Source organism: Nymphaea colorata, chromosome 4 (genome assembly GCF_008831285.2).
Source record: "Nymphaea colorata isolate Beijing-Zhang1983 chromosome 4, ASM883128v2, whole genome shotgun sequence".
In the NCBI taxonomy this organism is placed as follows: domain Eukaryota; kingdom Viridiplantae; phylum Streptophyta; class Magnoliopsida; order Nymphaeales; family Nymphaeaceae; genus Nymphaea; species Nymphaea colorata.
In genome coordinates, this window is record NC_045141.1 from 2,176,577 (window position 1) to 2,196,554 (window position 19,978).

General features: G+C 36.9%; 1 protein-coding gene across 42 annotated transcripts in view; it reads right to left on the bottom strand.

Annotated features, from left to right (window-relative positions):
• Window positions 1-18,368, bottom strand: part of LOC116252940 (callose synthase 10-like) — a 37,708-nt gene extending 19,340 nt beyond the window's left edge. For 2 of the 42 annotated variants that reach the window (XM_050077399.1, XM_031627586.2), the window contains exons 1-11: window positions 11,095-12,229; window positions 10,784-10,988; window positions 8,429-10,697; window positions 7,155-8,317; window positions 6,237-6,316; window positions 6,119-6,159; window positions 5,198-5,300; window positions 4,965-5,088; window positions 4,796-4,816; window positions 4,641-4,698; window positions 4,497-4,549 (exon numbers count right to left, since the gene is read on the bottom strand). In XM_050077399.1, the coding sequence (XP_049933356.1) occupies window positions 10,424-10,697; window positions 10,784-10,988; window positions 11,095-12,229 (1,614 nt within the window). In that variant the 3' untranslated portion in view covers window positions 4,497-4,549; window positions 4,641-4,698; window positions 4,796-4,816; ... (4 more) ...; window positions 7,155-8,317; window positions 8,429-10,423. The other 40 variants (XM_050077393.1, XM_050077392.1, XM_050077408.1 and 37 more) reach the window with 37 other exon arrangements.
• Between the last annotated feature and the right edge of the window lie 1,610 nt (window positions 18,369-19,978).

Below are 19,978 nucleotides of genomic sequence, written 5' to 3' on the forward strand. Positions count from 1 at the left end.
CATGAAACGTCATGTAGTTACACACCTCCCCAAAATGGCGTGGCTGAACGAAAGAATCGCCATTTGCTTGATGTTACCCGGGCTCTTCTGTTCCATCGACAGGTTCCCAAGCGCTACTGAGGTGATGCGCTTCTCACTAGTGCCCACCTTATCAACTGTATGCCTACCCGTGTGTTGCAGGGCCATTCCCCATACTCTATGCTTTGGCCTACTCAGAATCCCTGGCCTCTTAATCCTCGGGTGTTCGGGTGTGTCTGTTTTGTTCATGACCATAGTCTCACCCTCAAGAAACTTGATCCTCGGTCTGTCAAGGCTGTCTTCCTGAGGTATTCCTCCACTCAGAAGAGATACAAATGTGTTGATCATACCACCTCTAAAGTCTATGTTTCTCGGGACGTCACCTTCCATGAACATGAGGCATACTTTCATGTGAATCCTCTTCAGGGGGAGTATCTAGGGCACAGTAGTGAAGAGTATTCCTCAAATCAGTTGATTCAGTTTACGGATTTCTTGGATTACAAGGCCAGTGACAGTGTGGCAGACACAGTCAGAGATGATAGAGACTGTCACATGGACGAGGGCCTTGTTGATAATCAGCCAACCCGTGATCATTTGTTTGGCCAGGTGTACAGAAGGAAGAAGACAGATCTGATTGAAAATGTTGATGTAACCAATCCCAATCCTGTGAGTTCCCGGGATGACCCAAGTCTAATCAATGAAGAGCTTCCTATAGCCCTGCGCAAGGGCACCAGGTCTTGCACTTCTCATCCTATTCAGAGATTTGTCTCTTATGCGAAATTGAGTAAGAATTACAAATGCTTTATAACATCCTTGTCTAAGTCTGTTATTCCCAGGTGTGTGGAAGATGCTAGAGAGGATCCTAAATGGCTACAGGCCATGACAGAGGAGATGAATGCCTTGGCAAAGAATGACACTTGGGAAGTTGTGGATATTCCCAAAGGGACTCATTTAGTTGGTTCAAAGTGGGTGTTCAACGTGAAGTACAAACCAGATGGTACTGTGGAAAGGTATAAGGCTCGGCTTGTTGCAAAGGGGTTCAGCCAGAAATATGGTATTGATTATCTTGAAACCTTTGCCCCTGTTGCCAAACTGAAAACTGTGAGGGTCATATTAGCACTTGCCATGAAAAAGGGGTGGAGCATGGATCAAGAACGCATTCTTGAATGGCCATCTAGAAGAAGAGGTCTACATGAGTATGCCTCCTGGATATATTCAAAGTGGAAAATGCTGTCATCTCAAGAAAGCCTTGTATGGATTAAAGCAGTCTCCTAGAGCATGGTTTGAAAGACTGAGGATAGTGATGAAGACAAATGGATACAAACAGGGAAATGGTGATCACACCCTATTCATTAAGCAGAGAGATGGCCTGGTGAGTCTTCTTCTTGTGTATGTTGATGATATGATAGTCACAGGTGATGATGAAGAAGAGAAAAAGAAGATGAAGGAGAGGTTAGCTGCTGAATTTGATCTTAAAGATTTGGGTAAACTAAGGTACTTTCTGGGGATAGAGATTACTCGGTCAGAGACAGGGCTGGTTATGAGCCAAAGGAAATACACTCTGGATCTTCTAAAGGAGACAGGCAAACTTGGATGCAGACCCTTTCTAACTCCAATGGAGTCCGGTACAAAGATAAGCATCAAAACTGACAACATCCTAGATGAGGAAGGAAAAGGGCGGTATCAGAGGCTGGTTGGTAAGCTCATCTATCTTACTCTTACTCGCCCTGATATTACTTATGTTGTGAATGTGTTGAGTCAGTTTATGCATGCTCCTACTGATTGTCACTGGAAGAGTGCAGAAAGAGTGTTGGGGTACCTAAAGAATGACCCAGGAAAATGATTACTCTATACTCAGCAAGACCAACTTAATATTGAAGGATACTCTGACGCAGATTGGGCAGGATGTACTGATACTAGGAGGTCTACCACAGGGTACTGCATCTTTCTGGGGAGTAACCTGGTTGTATGGAGAAGTAAAAGGCAAGAAGTTTGCTCTAGATCCAGTGCTGAGGCTGAATACAGGGCTGTAGCTATGGGAGTTACAGAAATGTTATGGTTAAAGATTCTCCTAGCAGATATTGGTGTTGAAACAGAAGAGAAGATGAGGATGTACTACGACAACAAGTCTGCAATTAACCTTGCGAATAATCTCGTTCTGCATGACAGAACTAAACATGTGGAGATTGATCGCCACTTCATACGGGAACGCATAGATTCAAAGGAGTTGATCCTACCTTATATGAAGTCTGAAGATCAAATTGCAGATGTTCTAACCAAAGCCTTATGTACATCTCAATTCGAGAAAAATGTAAGCAAGCTTGGCATGTTTGACATGTATGCCAAGCTTGAGGGGGAGTGTTAACATATCATGTATAGGGAACCGGGTCTGGATCCAGACCCGGTCCCATGGGCACGGGTACCGAGAGTGGCTCGGTACCCTAGGCGGGTCTCCCTCTTATTTAATCCCACTTATGGTGTAATTGTTGATTAAGTGGAATAACATTTTCTCTCTCCTAGGGTTGCGGTTGTGCCCCTAGGTTAGAGCTTCTCCGTGGTTTTTCACCTCTCTTTGAGGTTTTCCACGTATATTGTGTGTTCCTTCTCTTTCTCTCCATCTTGGTGTGTGTTTCTACAATAATAATCAAGAAACTCCAATACTTGCCAAAAAATCGTCATGAAATGTAACCATCAGAAAAGAAAAACGAAATCAAAGTATGAATTTAGTGTGAACTGTCTCCCAAAATTATTCAAAAATAGCCAAATTCAGAAGCACTTAGAGTGATCCTGTATGTGGAACAAAATACTTATACAATAACAAATTAATCAGCCTGCTTAGCAGCAGAAAACAACAGAAACAGCACCAGTGATGCCTCTGCAGGAAAGGATTCAGGAAAAGAGCAGCAATCGTCAACATTGGCATGACAGCTGCATTGTTTCCATTGTTGTTATTGTTAGGCATGTGAGCTTATGCAGGCCACAAGAACATTTTACCTTCCTAGTTTAATCCCTCGAAAGCATTTTATGACTAGACAAAGGCCGCAAAAACTCACGTTTTGATACAAGAACATGCCACGAATACTCTAGCCCATTAAGATTTATAATAACTTTTGTAGGATTGACCAATGGCCTTACCTGCATATGCTGGAAAGGAAACAGTCAGAAAGATGAAACATAAACAGAAGAACCATCATCGACCAGTTAGCAATTGGTATATGCTTTAACTTTCCTGGAGGAAATAGGCAAATGAGAATTTTGCTCCAAATACACAAAGCCAGAAAATCATATATCTGCATTTTATCAATATGAAAAAACATGAGCACCCTGTTCATGGGACTGTGTGTCAGTTCACACAGTAAAGAGTCAGACTTCACAACAGCCAAAAGGATTCATCCAGTCCAATGTGCCTAACAACCAAAAGAGTACAAGGAAAATGTACATTCCAATTGCACACAATTGGGCTTCAAAAGAATGAAATGCCATCACTATCAAGAATGAAAATGGAAGCATTCTCAAAACCCAAACATTTGCAACAGAAACAAGAAAGAAACACCAAGGACAAAAAAAAAAGTCAAAAAGAGGACCAAACTGTGTCTTATTTGTCTACCTCCTCCTCGGTCTAAAATTTTCTCTTTTGGCTGTGTGGCTGTCTGAGACAAACCTAAGATAAGTATTCATTACTTCACAAAGTTCAACCATAACCCCTGGATCCCAGTGCAATTTCCTGGATGAATCCAAAACAATCATCTAAAGAATGCAATCTGAGTTTATAAATTAGAAGCTCAGATATCAAAACTCAAAAGTACTACCTGACACGCTTGCCTGTTGAAACACATATTCATGATGGAAAGTTTATATTGATCTATTATTTCATTATCTAAAATGACCTAGCAAGCATCTATGCACAACAACATGCATCTTGTAGAGCACGTGATCAAAGATCAGCAAATCAATTTTGTGGAACATAACCATTGTGCCAAGTCACATAGGTATTGCTTTTATGGAGCAGTATCCATACCCATATGGATACGTCATCGGTACAGGTACCGGTATGCCCATGCTACGTCTCGAGTACAATCAACATACCCAAGACCATATCCTTCTTTTCTTTTTTTTGGACATGCTCAATGTTAACCAAGTCCATTTCTGTCTGAAAATTAGGGTTTTTATTCTTTTCTTTTTTTGGACTCATGAATGTGTTGTCATATATATATATATATATATATATATATATATATATATATGGTCGTACCCAAGTTTTTTTTTTTAAAATGATATGTACCCGTACCTCTGTGACATAGCCATTGTGAAGCACAACACTATTGAAATAAGCCAAAACAACTGCCAAGAAAACCACTCTAGTCATGGGCACACCCAAACACCTAAAAAAATCCTTCATATACACAAAATCAAACTAAAACAATATTCCATGTTTGAGAACAAGACAAAGATATTTCCACAGGAAAATACAGACTTACTTGATAAAGTCAGTTGTTCGCTCGTACATTCCTCGTCCAACATAATGTCTTTCCTTAAATCAGAAAAGAACAGCTGTTAGGAACAACAATAAATGAATAAGATCCATACAAAATACAACGGGAAGAACAATGGAGAAACCAAACCTGATGCATCCACTTGATAAATCTCATAACAGGCCATTGATCACATCGGTTTGTCAGCCTATGACAAAGCTGGAATGCGCATGAGTAGGCTAAAGGCCAGCTGAACACTTGCATATGCAATTAGAACAAAGATGTAAGTCTTGTAGAAAACAAACCTTGGATTTTGAAGTCCCTTCCTGCAAGGTTATCACTATCATAGTTTAGATTTGACAATCTATGACTACATGATTCGACAAAGGACAAATAAACATAAAACAGTAGGTGCAGCGACATCAAAGTGAAGTCTTTCGGATTAAAAAAGAAACAACAACACAAAAAACTCACACATAAAGATATGATACAAATGCTGAAGCAACACCAAACCAAAGAAAACGGACAACAATTCTCATCACAGCTAAACGACGAGTTGTTGAATATGCCCCATACATCATGACAATGTCCAGTACACCTACATGATTAAAGGAAACAGATGATGTAAAATCATGGCCTACTCCTTGCCTCCTAAATGACATCAAGAAACAACGCAAGAGAATTCCAAGCAGTACTGGTAAACTTACTCTCAAAAAACTTCATTATTACAAAACTAGGACCTAAACTTAGTAGCTCATTTAAGGTCTTTGAATTGAAATTCCCTTTGTTGAAAGCAAGGATAGTCAGCCCCTGCACGCATAATATGAAATTGACATTAAGCATCAAATAGATAACAAGCTCATAGTAATCTAAATCATGAATGAGGATCGCAGAAGAAATAAATACTACAATTATATGTTATATTGTATAAAATACAATAAACATATAACATTATATATACATTAGAAGTTACTACGTATAACATACTTTATACACGTATTATAATGCATAATGTATATAATTATAGTAATGTCTATTAATGATATATTACTAGAACCATAATGTATACATATAATATGTAATATATTATATTATGTATTATATGTTAAACGTATAATATATATGATACGTGTTATTGTATATATATAATACTATAGCATATATACTAATAACATATTATATAATATACATGTATTATACATGAAATATTATACCACATATGTATGTACATATATATTACATATTGTATGATAATATATATGTGTACGTCTGATATTACATACTTGTTATATAGTACATATATATGTCACGGTTGTATATGTTATATTTTAAAATATTATATATATACATATAGGTATATACATATATATATATATATATATTAATCACAAATGCAGTCTTTGGCTCCACTGAAGCAATGTTAAGATGCTTCATATAAGCATTACGCTTAACAAAAAAATTTGAAACTGCAACATACCTGCAAGATGATCCCCATATCAAATCACTTAGTTTGATAAATTTTGGACCATGTAATTTGACAATGCTAAGGCATACATGCAAAAACAAACAATGTGGGCAAAGAGGTGAAGAGCATTGAAACATGAAAGGGTTTCCTTGTTGAAACGTACCAAAACTTATCATGAGTAAGACTGGAACCATTCTGTCATACCTGTTGTCCCACAAACAATTCTCATTCGTCAAAGATTGACCAAAAAACTCTTATGCTTGTACAAATTCGGCACTTACAAGTGCTGCAGGATCTTTTGGGATGAAATCTTGCACACTATACACCTGAACTGAACCATCTTTAAGTTCCTCCCGTATGCCTGCATCATTTTGTGGGAACAAAACTAAGTGACCAGCTGAAATTCACAAATTCCACAAAAATATACACACAAAGAACAACACTCTAACACTTATTGCAGTAAATGTTTATCACAGTCTATGAAATTGCTACTTATGCGCTGCACTAAGTATTTAGAATGATGATAAAACCATAAAGTAGCATGGGACTCTAACAGAATCCGATGCATAGAATTATTAATAAACAACAGCACTAAAGATGGGCATGCTTCATCTGCCAGCAATATAAGTGAGCAGCTGTGCACATTGTGCAACCCTAGCAAAAAATCATGGACAAATTACTAAAGCACAACACCTAGATTAGTGCAATGTTCATTGGTTGCAGATGGAGAGTAATTCTCACACATGCAGATCTCTAAGTAATAAAACAGATTAACCAAAGATGAACTTGGAATTATAACCCATATAAGTAGCAATTCAAATAGACCAAAACACATCAACAACAGGTAATAGGCAAATATGAAAATGAGAGTATATTTAAACGTCATCACAAGGCTAAGGCCAATATCTAACTTGATTTGAAAAGTCACAATAAATTTTGATAAACTACCAAGAAAATGTAACAAGAAAGCAAGAAATGAAAGAAACCAAGAAGTAACACTAAAAGAAACTATAAGAGTATAAGGTCAAACAATAAAAGGTACTAACATGATTTATACTCAATGACGGCAGTATACAAATGTAAAGTGTTGAATAAACAGAGAACTCAATGTAACGCAGCAAAAAGGAATGAATCAGGACAAGGATATTCTCACAAAGGAAAAGAATATTTAACCAGCAAGCCGAAGTTTGAATACTTACCGTGCATAAAAGACACCAGAAATCATCCATCCTACCATAAAAAGGCAGTGAATCATGTTAGAAGAAATTTTGCAAAAATATAAACAGACCTCTATGATATCTTCTTAATGAAATTACATTTAACTCGTATTGGAAAAGCTATGGAACATCATTAGCAGAATAAAAGAACAGAGTGGTTAACTATTCACCAAATAATTGGTGCTTCAAGCCAGATAGCCTCCCGGACCACCAAAAGAATGTCAGCTTAGGGAGCAGTGTTATAGAAAGGCAGAATTATGGAGACAAAGTTAATTATCTCCTATTCATTGCACAGATCACACATTAATCAGCAGATGTTGAAACCTTCTGGAGACACATACATGGGAGCAATGAATACTCTGAAGCTATGCTTCTAAGATGCACATTTTTTAACAGCCCAAAAGTGCTCCATTACAAATGATAGACCAACCACTTGGAAAGACACTACAATCATCTGGCTAGGGCATATGACTAAAAGTTTTGACTATTGAGCTACTCAGCAAACAAACTAGGGTACCATCTTTCTGCTGTCTTCAACCATCAGTACCATTGTTATATTTGCCTCAGAGAACTGCCATAAGCCCTGAATGAAAGACAAAATTAGCACCTCCAGGACTACCAAAGAACTACTTTAAAAAAAAAAAAAAAGAGTTCTATCTAGGGAATGAAAAATAAAGTAATCTTCCATTTAAAGACACACCAACACAGAAAAATAGCACAGCTAAATATTTTACTCTTGTATCTTTTTGTTATAACTGTGATGCGTACAAAATGCCACAAAACAAAAAGGCTAATAAGCATACTTTTCTAAGGAGCACTTAGACTAGCTGATTAGCATTGTTCACTTACATCCTTTCGCGCGCATCCCTACTTGGCTTTGCTTAATTATGGTATTGCTGACCATGGAAAGAACTGTCTGCATCGTCCTTGTGGAGTCAACTAAGATGTAGGTATAAAGGTCATAATGGCCCTACCCAGCCACTTGTTACTGAACAATGATATATATATAACACGAACAAGATGTACTTTCACCATGCTATAGATAAATTAACCTGAAGTACATGATAATGAAAAAATGATCACCTTCTTTGTAACAGGATCTTCTTCAGTGGCATGGAAATTCAGATCCTGATCAAAATGACGATCTGTAAAGGCTCCTTAAAATAGAAGACAGAGTAAAAAAGGATATCAATCACAAGATAAACAAAATCAGTCGTCCAAAGTAAGTATACTTTCCATGCCAAAAAATCGCATACCTTCCTGAGCATCTTTTTATGAAATGGACCTTTTAACTCCATATGAAGCCGAAGCATGTCATTGTTTGATGGTCCAGGGAAGTGGACCTTTCCTGTATATAGCTCGTACAAGCAGCAGCCAACTGACCATATGTCCAAAGCATGGTCATACGGCAAGCCAAGAACTGCAGTTTCAAGAAGCCAGTCAATAATAACCGTCACATCACCATTCAGAAGCATACACATCACACAAAGAAGTACCTTAATTTGCACACGCAACAGATTTTCAAAGTTGCAGTAAAAACAACTAATGAATAGAGATACAACTATACTTGAATAGAACCAAATGGAGGACTTGCTGAATAGAGATACAACTATGCTGCAATCTCATTCTTCCCAGAAAACATAGCATTACCAAAATCGCAAAGTTTCAGCACATTTTTTGCCGCATTCACCTGAAAACCCAACAGAAGCACTGAACAATTGAGGACAGAAAATATATAGTAAATTTTCCTTTTTTCTTAGACTTAAGGAAGACAATGCATCACGTAACTAAGAATTCTCATGAAGAACTGCAACAAGCAAGATTCCAGGCTATCAAACTCTTATTTTAACAAATTAAAAAGAGTAAAGATTAAGCAAAGAAGGCAAAATAATGTTATACGTATGTATATATATGGTAACATATATAATTACAATATGTATCTATATTTTGAACTAGTATATGTGCAGTATATACATAATAATATAAAATCTCGTATACATTATTACATTATAACTATATGATCCCTGAATATAGGTTAAAAAGGGACAGGCAAAAATATAATCAAGCCACAGGAGAAGTCCTTTCGGTATCAAACCTTCGAGAAATGATAACCTTGTGGGACAGATATCTTCAAGTTAAGGTTGCCTTCCTTGGAAGAGATGCTTTGCACTGCAATTGTCCTTGATTTCAAAGCAACAAATAAAGGAAAATGAAAATAAAAGGAAAGAGAAGAAAAAATACCGAATTTGTTCAGTCTCAATGGCAACAATTGAGTATAACGAGGTGAATCAGAAATAATTTTCCTTTCTACTATCAAATTTAACCATCGACATGATAATGCCAAATATTTTTCCAGTTCACATAAAAAAGGGAATATGCCTCGTTGAACCTTCAGATGGGGTCATAAAAGGGTGAAAAGGAAGAAAAATCAGCATAGGCACTGTACATGAAAATACTCTAGACGACTAAGACAATAAAGGCACCTAAACAACCCATGTCACAATGAAAGTAAAAACTAAACATGACACTATGCAGGAAACCATTAAAGCAGAAAACAATTGCCCAACTCAACAAAACTAAATAATCAAACTATATCAAAATAGGATCCTACTGAATACAAATCAAACCAATGACCTTAACCACTGGACATGTGCAATAGCTAACTAAAGGATCTATTCAACTAACCTGACACTAACGTGATACAAGAGAAGCTAAGCATTATCCTCGTCTAAAACCATGAAGGACCTGAGGACATAAAAACCAAAACCCATGCAACTTCGATGAATAGAACCTTTCAAACAATGTTATCACTGCCGTATCGTATCGTGTATCGGTCGGGCCGACCTATACACTGTATCGTAACGTAGCGTAAATGTATCGTAACGTATCGTAAAATTAATTTTTTAATTTGTAAAAAATATTAAAAATTTATAAAAAATCAGAAAAAATCAGAAAAAATCTAAAAAAATCCGAAAAAACTAGTAAAAATCAGAAAAATTCAAGAAAAATGTATTTAAAGGAACATTCATCATTCATGTATATGAACTATGAAGTATGAGGTATGCATATGAACAAGACATTCCAAAATAAGAAATCAAACATTCAAAAAACAAAATAACATACTAAACAACCTAAGAGTATTCAATTACATCACAATTCATAAGTTCAGAAGTCAAAACTCAGAACATATTGACATAGTTTTCAAAACTCAAAACAAAAAGCATCGTCAATCGTCATTTGCATCATCATCTTCATTCTTCATCATCATCTTCACTTCCTTCATTAACTTCTTCTTCTATCCCCTCTGTTGCAAATGGAATGTCACCAACATTCCATTGCTCCCCCCCAGCCTCTCCTTCTTCAACAATCTCTGCTGCTCCTTCAACATTCAAAAAATCAAGATCGTCCTCATCAAGTATTGCAGCTGGTTCTTCTTCAACCCAAGAATCTAATATATCAAAATGGTCAATGAAGATAGGATCATATTGATTGTGATGCTTCCTCGTAGATGTTGTTTCTAGTTGCCTAACAAGAGAAAAAATTAACAAATTGTTAGAGATTAAAATATATATTAGAATTTGATATTCTTGTATAACAAAACAAATGTTTACCTTTGTCTCAACTTCATATTATAACGAACATAAACAAGGTCATTCAACCTTTTATGTTCCAGCCTATTCCTCTTCTTACTATGGATGTGCTGAAATACACTCCAATTTCTTTCACATCCAGTTGCACTACATGTTTGACTGAGGATTCTAATTGCAAGCTTCCTTAATTCTGGGCAATCAGGCCCAAACCTTTCCCACCACAAATCTAATAACAGATGGAAAGTAAAATGTTGTCAGCAATAAATATATGAGAAGGTAGAATAAAAGTTAAACAACAAAAACTAAAAGTATAAAGTTTCTTTTTCTAATACCTGGACGCATAGTTGTCCTGCATCGAACTGCTGTGTCTCTCGCCATGGTACCAGAAGCCGTATCATATTTGTTGATCGACATATGGATAGCGTCTTGTTCTTTACTGTCACTTACTAACACATCAATGCAATCCAACATGCCATACTCGACCTCTCTGTCCTTCTTAAAAGTGGGAAGATATCTAATAGCAGGATTTAGGTAGTAGGCTGCTGCATGAAGTGGGCGATGAAGTTGTCCAGACCACCTTTCATCTATAATCTTCCATATAGGCATGTACAACTTCTTTTTTCCCTTCATATTATCTCTAATGGCCTCCTTGGCTCTATCCATAGACTCGTATAAATATCCAATAGAAGGTCTATCTTCACTATCAACTAATCTGAGGACTTTCACTAGAGGTACACAAATCTTCAATAAGTGCACACATGATTCCCAAAAGTCAACATCGAAGATGGTATCCACAACTGTCGTAGCCTTTCTTTTATAGGCATGTGGATATGCAGCCCAATCATCACTTGAAAACATCTGCCTGAGAGAAGTTCTTTGCTTGACTATACCCTGCACAGTCAAAACATTTGTAGCAAACCGTGTTTGTGCAGGTCGAATCAATTCAGCCCCATTTGTGAATTTCCTCATCAAATTCAAGACATAAGCATGATTGTAAATAAACTTCGTGATTTCTTGGCATCTGTGAACTGTCAACTTCATATCATCCCTTTCACCAAGATCCTGAAGCATAAGATTTACACAGTGAGCAGCACATGGACTCCAATAAAATGTCCCATATCGTGCTGCTAACATTTCACCTGCAGCTTTATAATTTGCTGCATTATCAGTGATAAATTGTACGACATTTTCAGGCCCAACTTCTTCTATAACTTTATCAAAAATCCCAAACAACACATCAGCAGTCTTAGGAGTATCAGACAAATCAACAGATTTTAAGAACATAGTACCAAGAGGGCAATATACAAGGAAGTTTACCAATGTTCTGTTCTTGATGTCTGTCCACCCATCTGCCATTACACTGCATCCTGTAGCTTTCCAGCTCAATTTTAGTTCATCACAATATGTCTTCACATCTCTAACTATATTGTTGAGAATTTTACCTCGCAATTTATGAAAAGAGGGCATTTTATATCATCGCCCTACACTAGCAATCGCATCTGCTATAGGCTGATAATGATAAGAGTTTGCTGCATTGAAGGGAATGGATGCATCATAGAACCACCTTCCTATGGTTTCATCTGCTGCTTCAATAATATCCTTTGATTGCATGGCTATACGAATCTCAGGCTGAGCACCAGCAGCAGTATAATTGGGAAAAAAATTCTTGATCGAACCAGACATATTGCTCGACTTCATAGTAGGTACTCTACCACCACCAGTACGACCCTGACTTCTGCCACGTCCTCGTGAAACTGAACTTACACTTGCACCTCTTCTTTTTCTGGTTGCAGAAGAACCACCACCATGCATGATGCCTTTCCCTTTAGTTGTTTTCAAACTGACACCAACATCTTCTTGTTCAAGTTGAACATCTTCACCTTCACTTTCTTCTCCTTCATGTGGGTCCCCATATCCTTCCTCCGCATCTTCCATGTCCTTTTCAATCCTACTTGCTTTCACTGCATCAAGAAGTTGCTGACACTGGTGCTTTACATACGCTGGCAATGGGATCTCTTGGGAGCCATTGCAGGCAGCCACATCGCTGTGTGTACCAGCTATATGGTGTTTAAAGCGAGAAATCCCTCCTGATATGATTTGCTTACAATAATTGCACTTAACTCTTAATCTATTTTTGGGATTCACCCTTGTACACCACTGCCAACATTATATCTTTACAAAACAAGTAAAAACATACAAATAAATGTAGGAAATAAGAGAAATGAACGATTCAACGGCAAAAATGAGTTATTTCTTACCTTCTTGGTGTTAAAAACCAAAAAACCCTCTTTCTCCAAGCTTCCCACCGTCCCAAGACTCCCCACAACGAGGAATGAAGCTTCTTCACCGGCAAATCTTGATGCAATGGAGAAAATCTCTCCCTCCCACGTCTCTGGCAGCGTTGAGAAACAAGAAGAGAGAGAGAGAGGAGCGTCGGTTTGAGAATAAGAAGCAAAAAAGGGGCCCGACGGCCCCTTTTTTAATTTTACTCCCGTATCGTGCGATACGGGGGTGTATCGCACGTATCGTGCGATACGCCCACCGTATCGCACGATACGTGCGATACGCGTACGATACATACGCGTATCGTATTGATTAGGTGTACCGTATCGAAAATGATGATACGGACGATACGTATCGTACGATACGCGTCCGTATCGTACGATACGGATAACATTGCTTTCAAAAATGTCACACTTCAAAATGGGCTACAAAATTGATTGGTCCTTTTGAAAAGAGATAAGAGATGTTCCATGACAGACAAAACCCCAAGTCTGGGTTATGTTGAAGACACTCGGTTAAGATGGAATAATGGGTCAGGCTTAATCACTTGTCCCAAATGATATGCATCTCTTGAGACAAAGATAATGAAATTCATCAAGCTCAACATAAGTTGACTAGGTTCGAGGAGTTTCATCTATTCCATGAATGGACTAATGGTTTGGTAATGGAATGACCAACATCTTTCAAGGCCAAAGGGGATTGGGAATGAAAAGACAAACATATTTCAAGACCAACGGAGATTGGTTAGTTCCTCCTATGACAAGAGATGTCAAGTTTTTAGTTTGAAATAGTTCAAAAACGATCAATTTAACTAATAAGCATGAGTGCTCGTGTTGTGCAAATAATATGGCCTTCATTTACACATAGCACCTACCGCAAGCATTAGGATTCATTTCGCGTCAATGTCGTCAAATCTCTAGAAGGGATGCCTTTCAATTTCTAAAATATGAACATAAAGGAATCATCCTCAGCATCTTAGGTAATCAAAAATAGGAGAAGATATTGACCCTAGGACCGCACATCTACCAAAGATTTTCACATTCAATTTCTGCGAGTTCAGCCTTCATGCCTTTCATCTCTTGGCAGACACCTTTTGCTTTTTTTCCTTTTTTTTTTTTTCTTTCTTTCTTTTGCATTCAGCTTTTGCCTTTAATTTTTTTTTTTTTAGGCCGACCTTCACCTTTGAGGGAATACCTCACCACCCCAAAGGCTACTACGAAGCTCCACCGCTTTTGTGGTTATGTGTAGCTTTGTCGCATATCCAACCCGCTTCACCTTGTGGGTTTTCGATGAGCCAAAGGTTCATAAGTCGTTATCTTCGCGGTATTGACATAAATCACCTATATGCCTACCCGGTACTCTTGATTACTGACCCAGAGGAACGACTACACAAGCCCCGAGCCAATCTCTCAACTCTCATTTTGCTACTTGTCAAGATCTTACAAAGGATTTTGGCTTCTCTCTCAAGATATCTTCCTGCTAAATCCTTGCAAATGCTTGATTACCAGAGTCAATAGCATTTCCTAGTCTCGACTTTCTCAACTTCACAGGACCTTTCCTTACTGCTCATATTCAAAAACTTTTCGATTTTCCTCTTCTATTGTTTGGCAACAAAAATTTGAAATTTTATCCTTCTGCTCAAGCAGGTACTAAGAATAAAGAAAAGCCACATCATTGTGTGAGAAGACACTTTTAAAATGTTTTTAAGCAAAACTCAAAATTATCACTTTTACAAAAATTCTTAACATCAAATGGTATATCACCAAGAGGAAGGAATTCTACTCTAAAGAAGAGGGTGAATGCAAAATAGCATAGGTTGGTTGGGTAGAAAAATGAACTTCACCAACTCTCCTAGGGACTTCTATACGAAAGGTTGGTTTAATAGTGACAATTTTCCATAAATGTTTGAGTCCTCAACTGATTGAAAGTTTTACAAATGGTTTAGGTTAAGCTCTTATCTTTCCCCAAAGGAAGCCCAGGATAAACCAATCCTATGTGGTGGGTTTTTTAAAATCATCAAGTGCATGATAATGACAACTACGGCATTGGACTCTGTTAGACTCTAAATGTAAGACTATCCAGCAAAGGTTGATCAGTCTTGTGCCCTGGTTACATGATTATAAACTTCAATTTCACAAGCTAATTGAAGTCCATTGTCAAAAAAAAAAAAAAACAAAAACAAAAACAAAAAGCTTCTTCTTGAAGGCAAAAGAATACCAAAGTACAAAATGCTCAGGTTTATAATAATCAAGAAACTCCAATACTTGCCAAAAAATCGTCATGAAATGTAACCATCAGAAAAGAAAAACGAAATCAAAGTATGAATTTAGAGTGAACTGTCTCCCAAAATTATTCAAAAATAGCCAAATTCAGAAGCACTTAGAGTGATCCTGTATGTGGAACAAAATACTTATACAATAACAAATTAATCAGAGAGAACTTGGCCTGCAGCCTGCTTAGCAGCAGAAAACAACAGAAACAGCACCAGTGATGAACTATCATATCATGAGGCCTGCAGGAAAGGATTCAGGAAAAGAGCAGCAATCTTCAACATTGGCATGACAGATGCATTGTTTCCATTGTTGTTAGGCATGTGAGCTTATGCAGGCCACAAGAACATTTTACCTTCCTAGTTTAATCCCTCGAAAGCATTTTATGACTAGACAAAGGCAGCAAAAACTCACGTTTTGATACAAGATCATGCCACGAATACTCTAGCCCATTAAGATTTATAATAACTTTTGTAGGATTGACCAATGGCCTTACCTGCATATGTTGGAAAGGAAACAGTCAGAAAGATGAAACATAAAACAGAAGAACCATCATCGACCAGTTAGCAATTGGTATATGCTTTAACTTTCCTAGAGGAAATAGGCAAATGAGAATTTTGCTACAAATACACAAAGCCAGAAAATCATATATCTGCATTTTATCAATATGACAAAACATGAGCACCCTGTTCATGGGACTGTGTGCCAGTTCACACAGTAAAGAGTCAGACTTCACAACAGCCAAAAGGATTCATCCAGTCCAATGTGCCTAACAACCAAAAGAGTACAAGGAAAATGTACATTCCAATTGCACACAATTGGGCTTCAAAAGAATGAAATGCCATCACTATCAATAATGAAAATGGAAGCATTCTCAAAACTCAAACATTTGCAACAGAAACAAGAAAGAAACACGAAGGAAAAAAAAAAGTCAAAAAGAGGGCTAAACTGTGTCTTATTTGTCTTCCTCCTCCTCAGTCTAAAATTTTCTCTTTTGGCTGTGTGGCTGTCTGAGACAAACCTAAGATAAGTATTCATTACTTCACAAAGTCCAACCATAACCCCTGGATCCCAGTGCAATTTCATGGATGAATCCAAAACAATCATCTAAAGAATGCAATCTGAGTTTATAAATTAGAAGCTCAGATATCAAAACTCAAAAGTACTAGCTGACATGCTTGCCTGTTGAAGCACATATTCATGATGGAAAGTTTATATTGATCTATTATTTCATTATCTAAAATGAACTAGCAAGCATCTATGCACAACCACATGCATCTTGTAGAGCACGTGATCAAAGATCTGCAAATCAATTTTGTGGAACATAACCATTGTGCCAAGTGACATAGGTATTGCTTTTATGGAGCAGTATCCATACCCATATGGATACGTCATCGGTACGGGTACCGGAATGCCCATGCTACGTCCCGAGTACGATCAACATACCCAGGACCATATCCTTCTTTTTTTTTTTTTTTTGGACATGCTCAATGTTAACCAAGTCTATTTCTGTATGAAAATTAGGGTTTTTATTCTTTTCTTTTCTTTTCTTTTTTTGGACTCATGAATGTGTTGTTCTGTTTGTTATATATATATATATATATATATATATATATATATATATATGGTCGTACCCAAGTTTTAAAAAAAAAATGATATGTACCCGTACCTATGTGACATAGCCATTGTGAAGCACAACACTATTGAAATAAGCCAAAACAACTGCCAAGAAAACCACTCTAGTCATGGGCACACCCAAACACCTACAAAATTCCTTCATACACACAAAATCAAACTAAAACAATATTCCATGTTTGAGAACAAGACAAAGATATTTCCACAGGAAAATACAGACTTACTTGATAAAGTCAGTTGTTCGCTCATACATTCCTCGTCCAACATAATGTCTTTCCTTAAATCAGAAAAGAACAGCTGTTAGGAACAACAATAAATGAATAAGATCCATACAAAATACAACGGGAAAAACAATGGAGAAACCAAACCTGATGTATCCACTTGATAAATCTCATAACAGGCCATTGATCACATCGGTTTGTCAGCCTATGACAAGCTGGAATGCGCATGAGTAGGCTAAAGGCCAGCTGGACACTTGCATATGCAATTAGAACAAAGATGTAGGTCTTGTAGAAAAGAAACTTTGGATTTTGAAGTCCCTTCATGCAAGGTTATCACTATCATAGTTTAGATTTGACAATCTATGACTACATGATTCAACAAAGGACAAATAAACATAAAACAGTAGGTAAAGCGACATCAAAGTGAAGTCTTTCGGATTAAAATGTAAATGTTTATCATAGTCTATGAAATTGCTACTTATGCGCTGCACTAAGTATTTAGAATGATGATAAAACCACAAAGTAGCATGGGACTCTAACAGAATCCGATGCATAGAATTATTAATAAACAACAGCACTAAAGATAGGCATGCTTCATCTGACAGCAATATAAGTGAGCAGCTGTGCACATTGTGCAACCCTAGCAAAAAATCATGGACAAATTACTAAAGCACAACACCTAGATTAGTGCAATGTTCATTGGTTGAAGATGGAGAGTAATTCTCACACATGCAGATCTCTAAGTAATAAAACAGATTAACCAAAGATGAACTTGGAATTATAACCCATATAAGTAGCAATTCAAATAGACCAAAACACATCAACAACAGGTAATAGGCAAATACGAAAATGAGAGTATATTTAAACGTCATCACAAGGCTAAGGCCAATATCTACCTTGATTTGAAAAGTCACAATAAATTTTGATAAACTACCAAGAAAATGTAACAAGAAAGCAAGAAATGAAAGAAACCAAGAAGTAACACTAAAAGAAACTATAAGAGTATAAGGTCAAACAATAAAACGTACTAACATGATTTATACTCAATGACGGCAGTATACAAATGTAAAGTGTTGAAGAAACAGAGAACTCAATGTAATGCAGCAAAAAGGAATGAATCAGGACAAGGTTATTCTCACAAAGGAAAAGAATATTTAACCAGCAAGCCGAAGTTTGAATACTTACCGTGCATAAAAGACACCAGAAATCATCCGCCCTACCATAAAAAGGCAGTGAATCATGTTAGAAGAAATTTTGCAAAAATATAAACAGACCTCTATGATATCTTCTTAATGAAATTACATTTAACTCCTATTGGAAAAGCTATGGAACATCATTAGCAGAATAAAAGAACAGAGTGGTTAACTATTCACCAATTAATTGGTGCTTCAAGCCAGATAGCCTCCCGGACCACCAAAAGAATGTCTGCTTAGTGAGCAGTGTTATAGAAAGGCAGAATTATGGAGACAAAGTTAATTATCTCCTATTCATTGCACAGATCACGCATTAATCAGCAGATGTTGAAACCTTCTGGAGACACATACAAGGGAGCAATGAATACTCTGAAGCTATGCTTCTAAGATGCACATTTTTTAACAGCCCAAAAGTGCTCCATTACAAATGATAGACCAACCACTTGGAAAGACACTACAATCATCTAGCTAGGGCATATGACTAAAAGTTTTGACTATTGAGCTACTCAGCAAACAAACTAGGGTACCTTCTTTCTGCTGTCTTCAACCATCAGTACCATTGTTATATTTGCCTCAGAGAACTGCCATAAGCCCTGAATGAAAGACAGAATTAGCACCACAAGGACTACCAAAGAACTACTTTAAAAAAAAAAAAAAAAAAAAAAAAAGAGTTCTATCTAGGGAATGAAAAATAAAGTAATCTTCCATTTAAAGACACACCAACACAGAAAAATAGCAGCCCAATCAAGCGCATAAGCAGCTAACAATTTTACTCTTGTATCTTTTTGTTATAACTGTGATCCGTACAAAATGCCACAAAACAAAAAGGCTAATAAACATACTTTTCTAAGGAGCACTTAGACTATCCAGGTCCGACTTCTGAATTTGAATATGAATTATCATGATATATACATAGAACGTTTAAAACTCATCTTTTCGTAATAAGAAACTGAGTCTCAAGAGGATTTCAAAGAATGGGGTGAAAAGAAGTGTACACGTATTCATAGAGCTCATCATCAAAAATGATTTACAAGAGATGAAACGCCTTTGATGAGTTATCTTACAATAGAAATAGAATATATTCGACTGAAAAGTCTCGCCAAGTAAGAGAGTGTGTTAAGCTCACGATCAGCAAGAAGTCTGCATTGCTTGCACTTGGTCCAAGTGACAAAGATAGAGACAAGCAAATGCCCAATGATCAGATGGCTGAATAAAAGATTCAAATGCATAGCTAACTCAACAGCAGTTCTGGATCAGAAATATCAGCATCTTTATTCACTTGCCCGTAGTGAATGGATGACTCAGTGCTTGAGATACAGTCAATCTTTTCTTTGGATCGAGCACAAAAATTCTATCAAGCAATCTTTGAAATTGGCCAGCATCTTGTGATCCTCACCAGTATAGCTTGAAATAAGATTACTAAAATCCTTTGCCTTAATATTCACAAGCAGTCACTTAACAGCCTGCACTAACAATGAAATTGTAAGCACTTTTGCTTTCCTAGTGTGGGCATGCAAATATGTTGCATGGATGTAGATAAATAAATCCATATCATATTTCATGATTATCGCAATAGCCAACGAGAAATTTTAAGAGAAGACAAAAAAGGTTGAT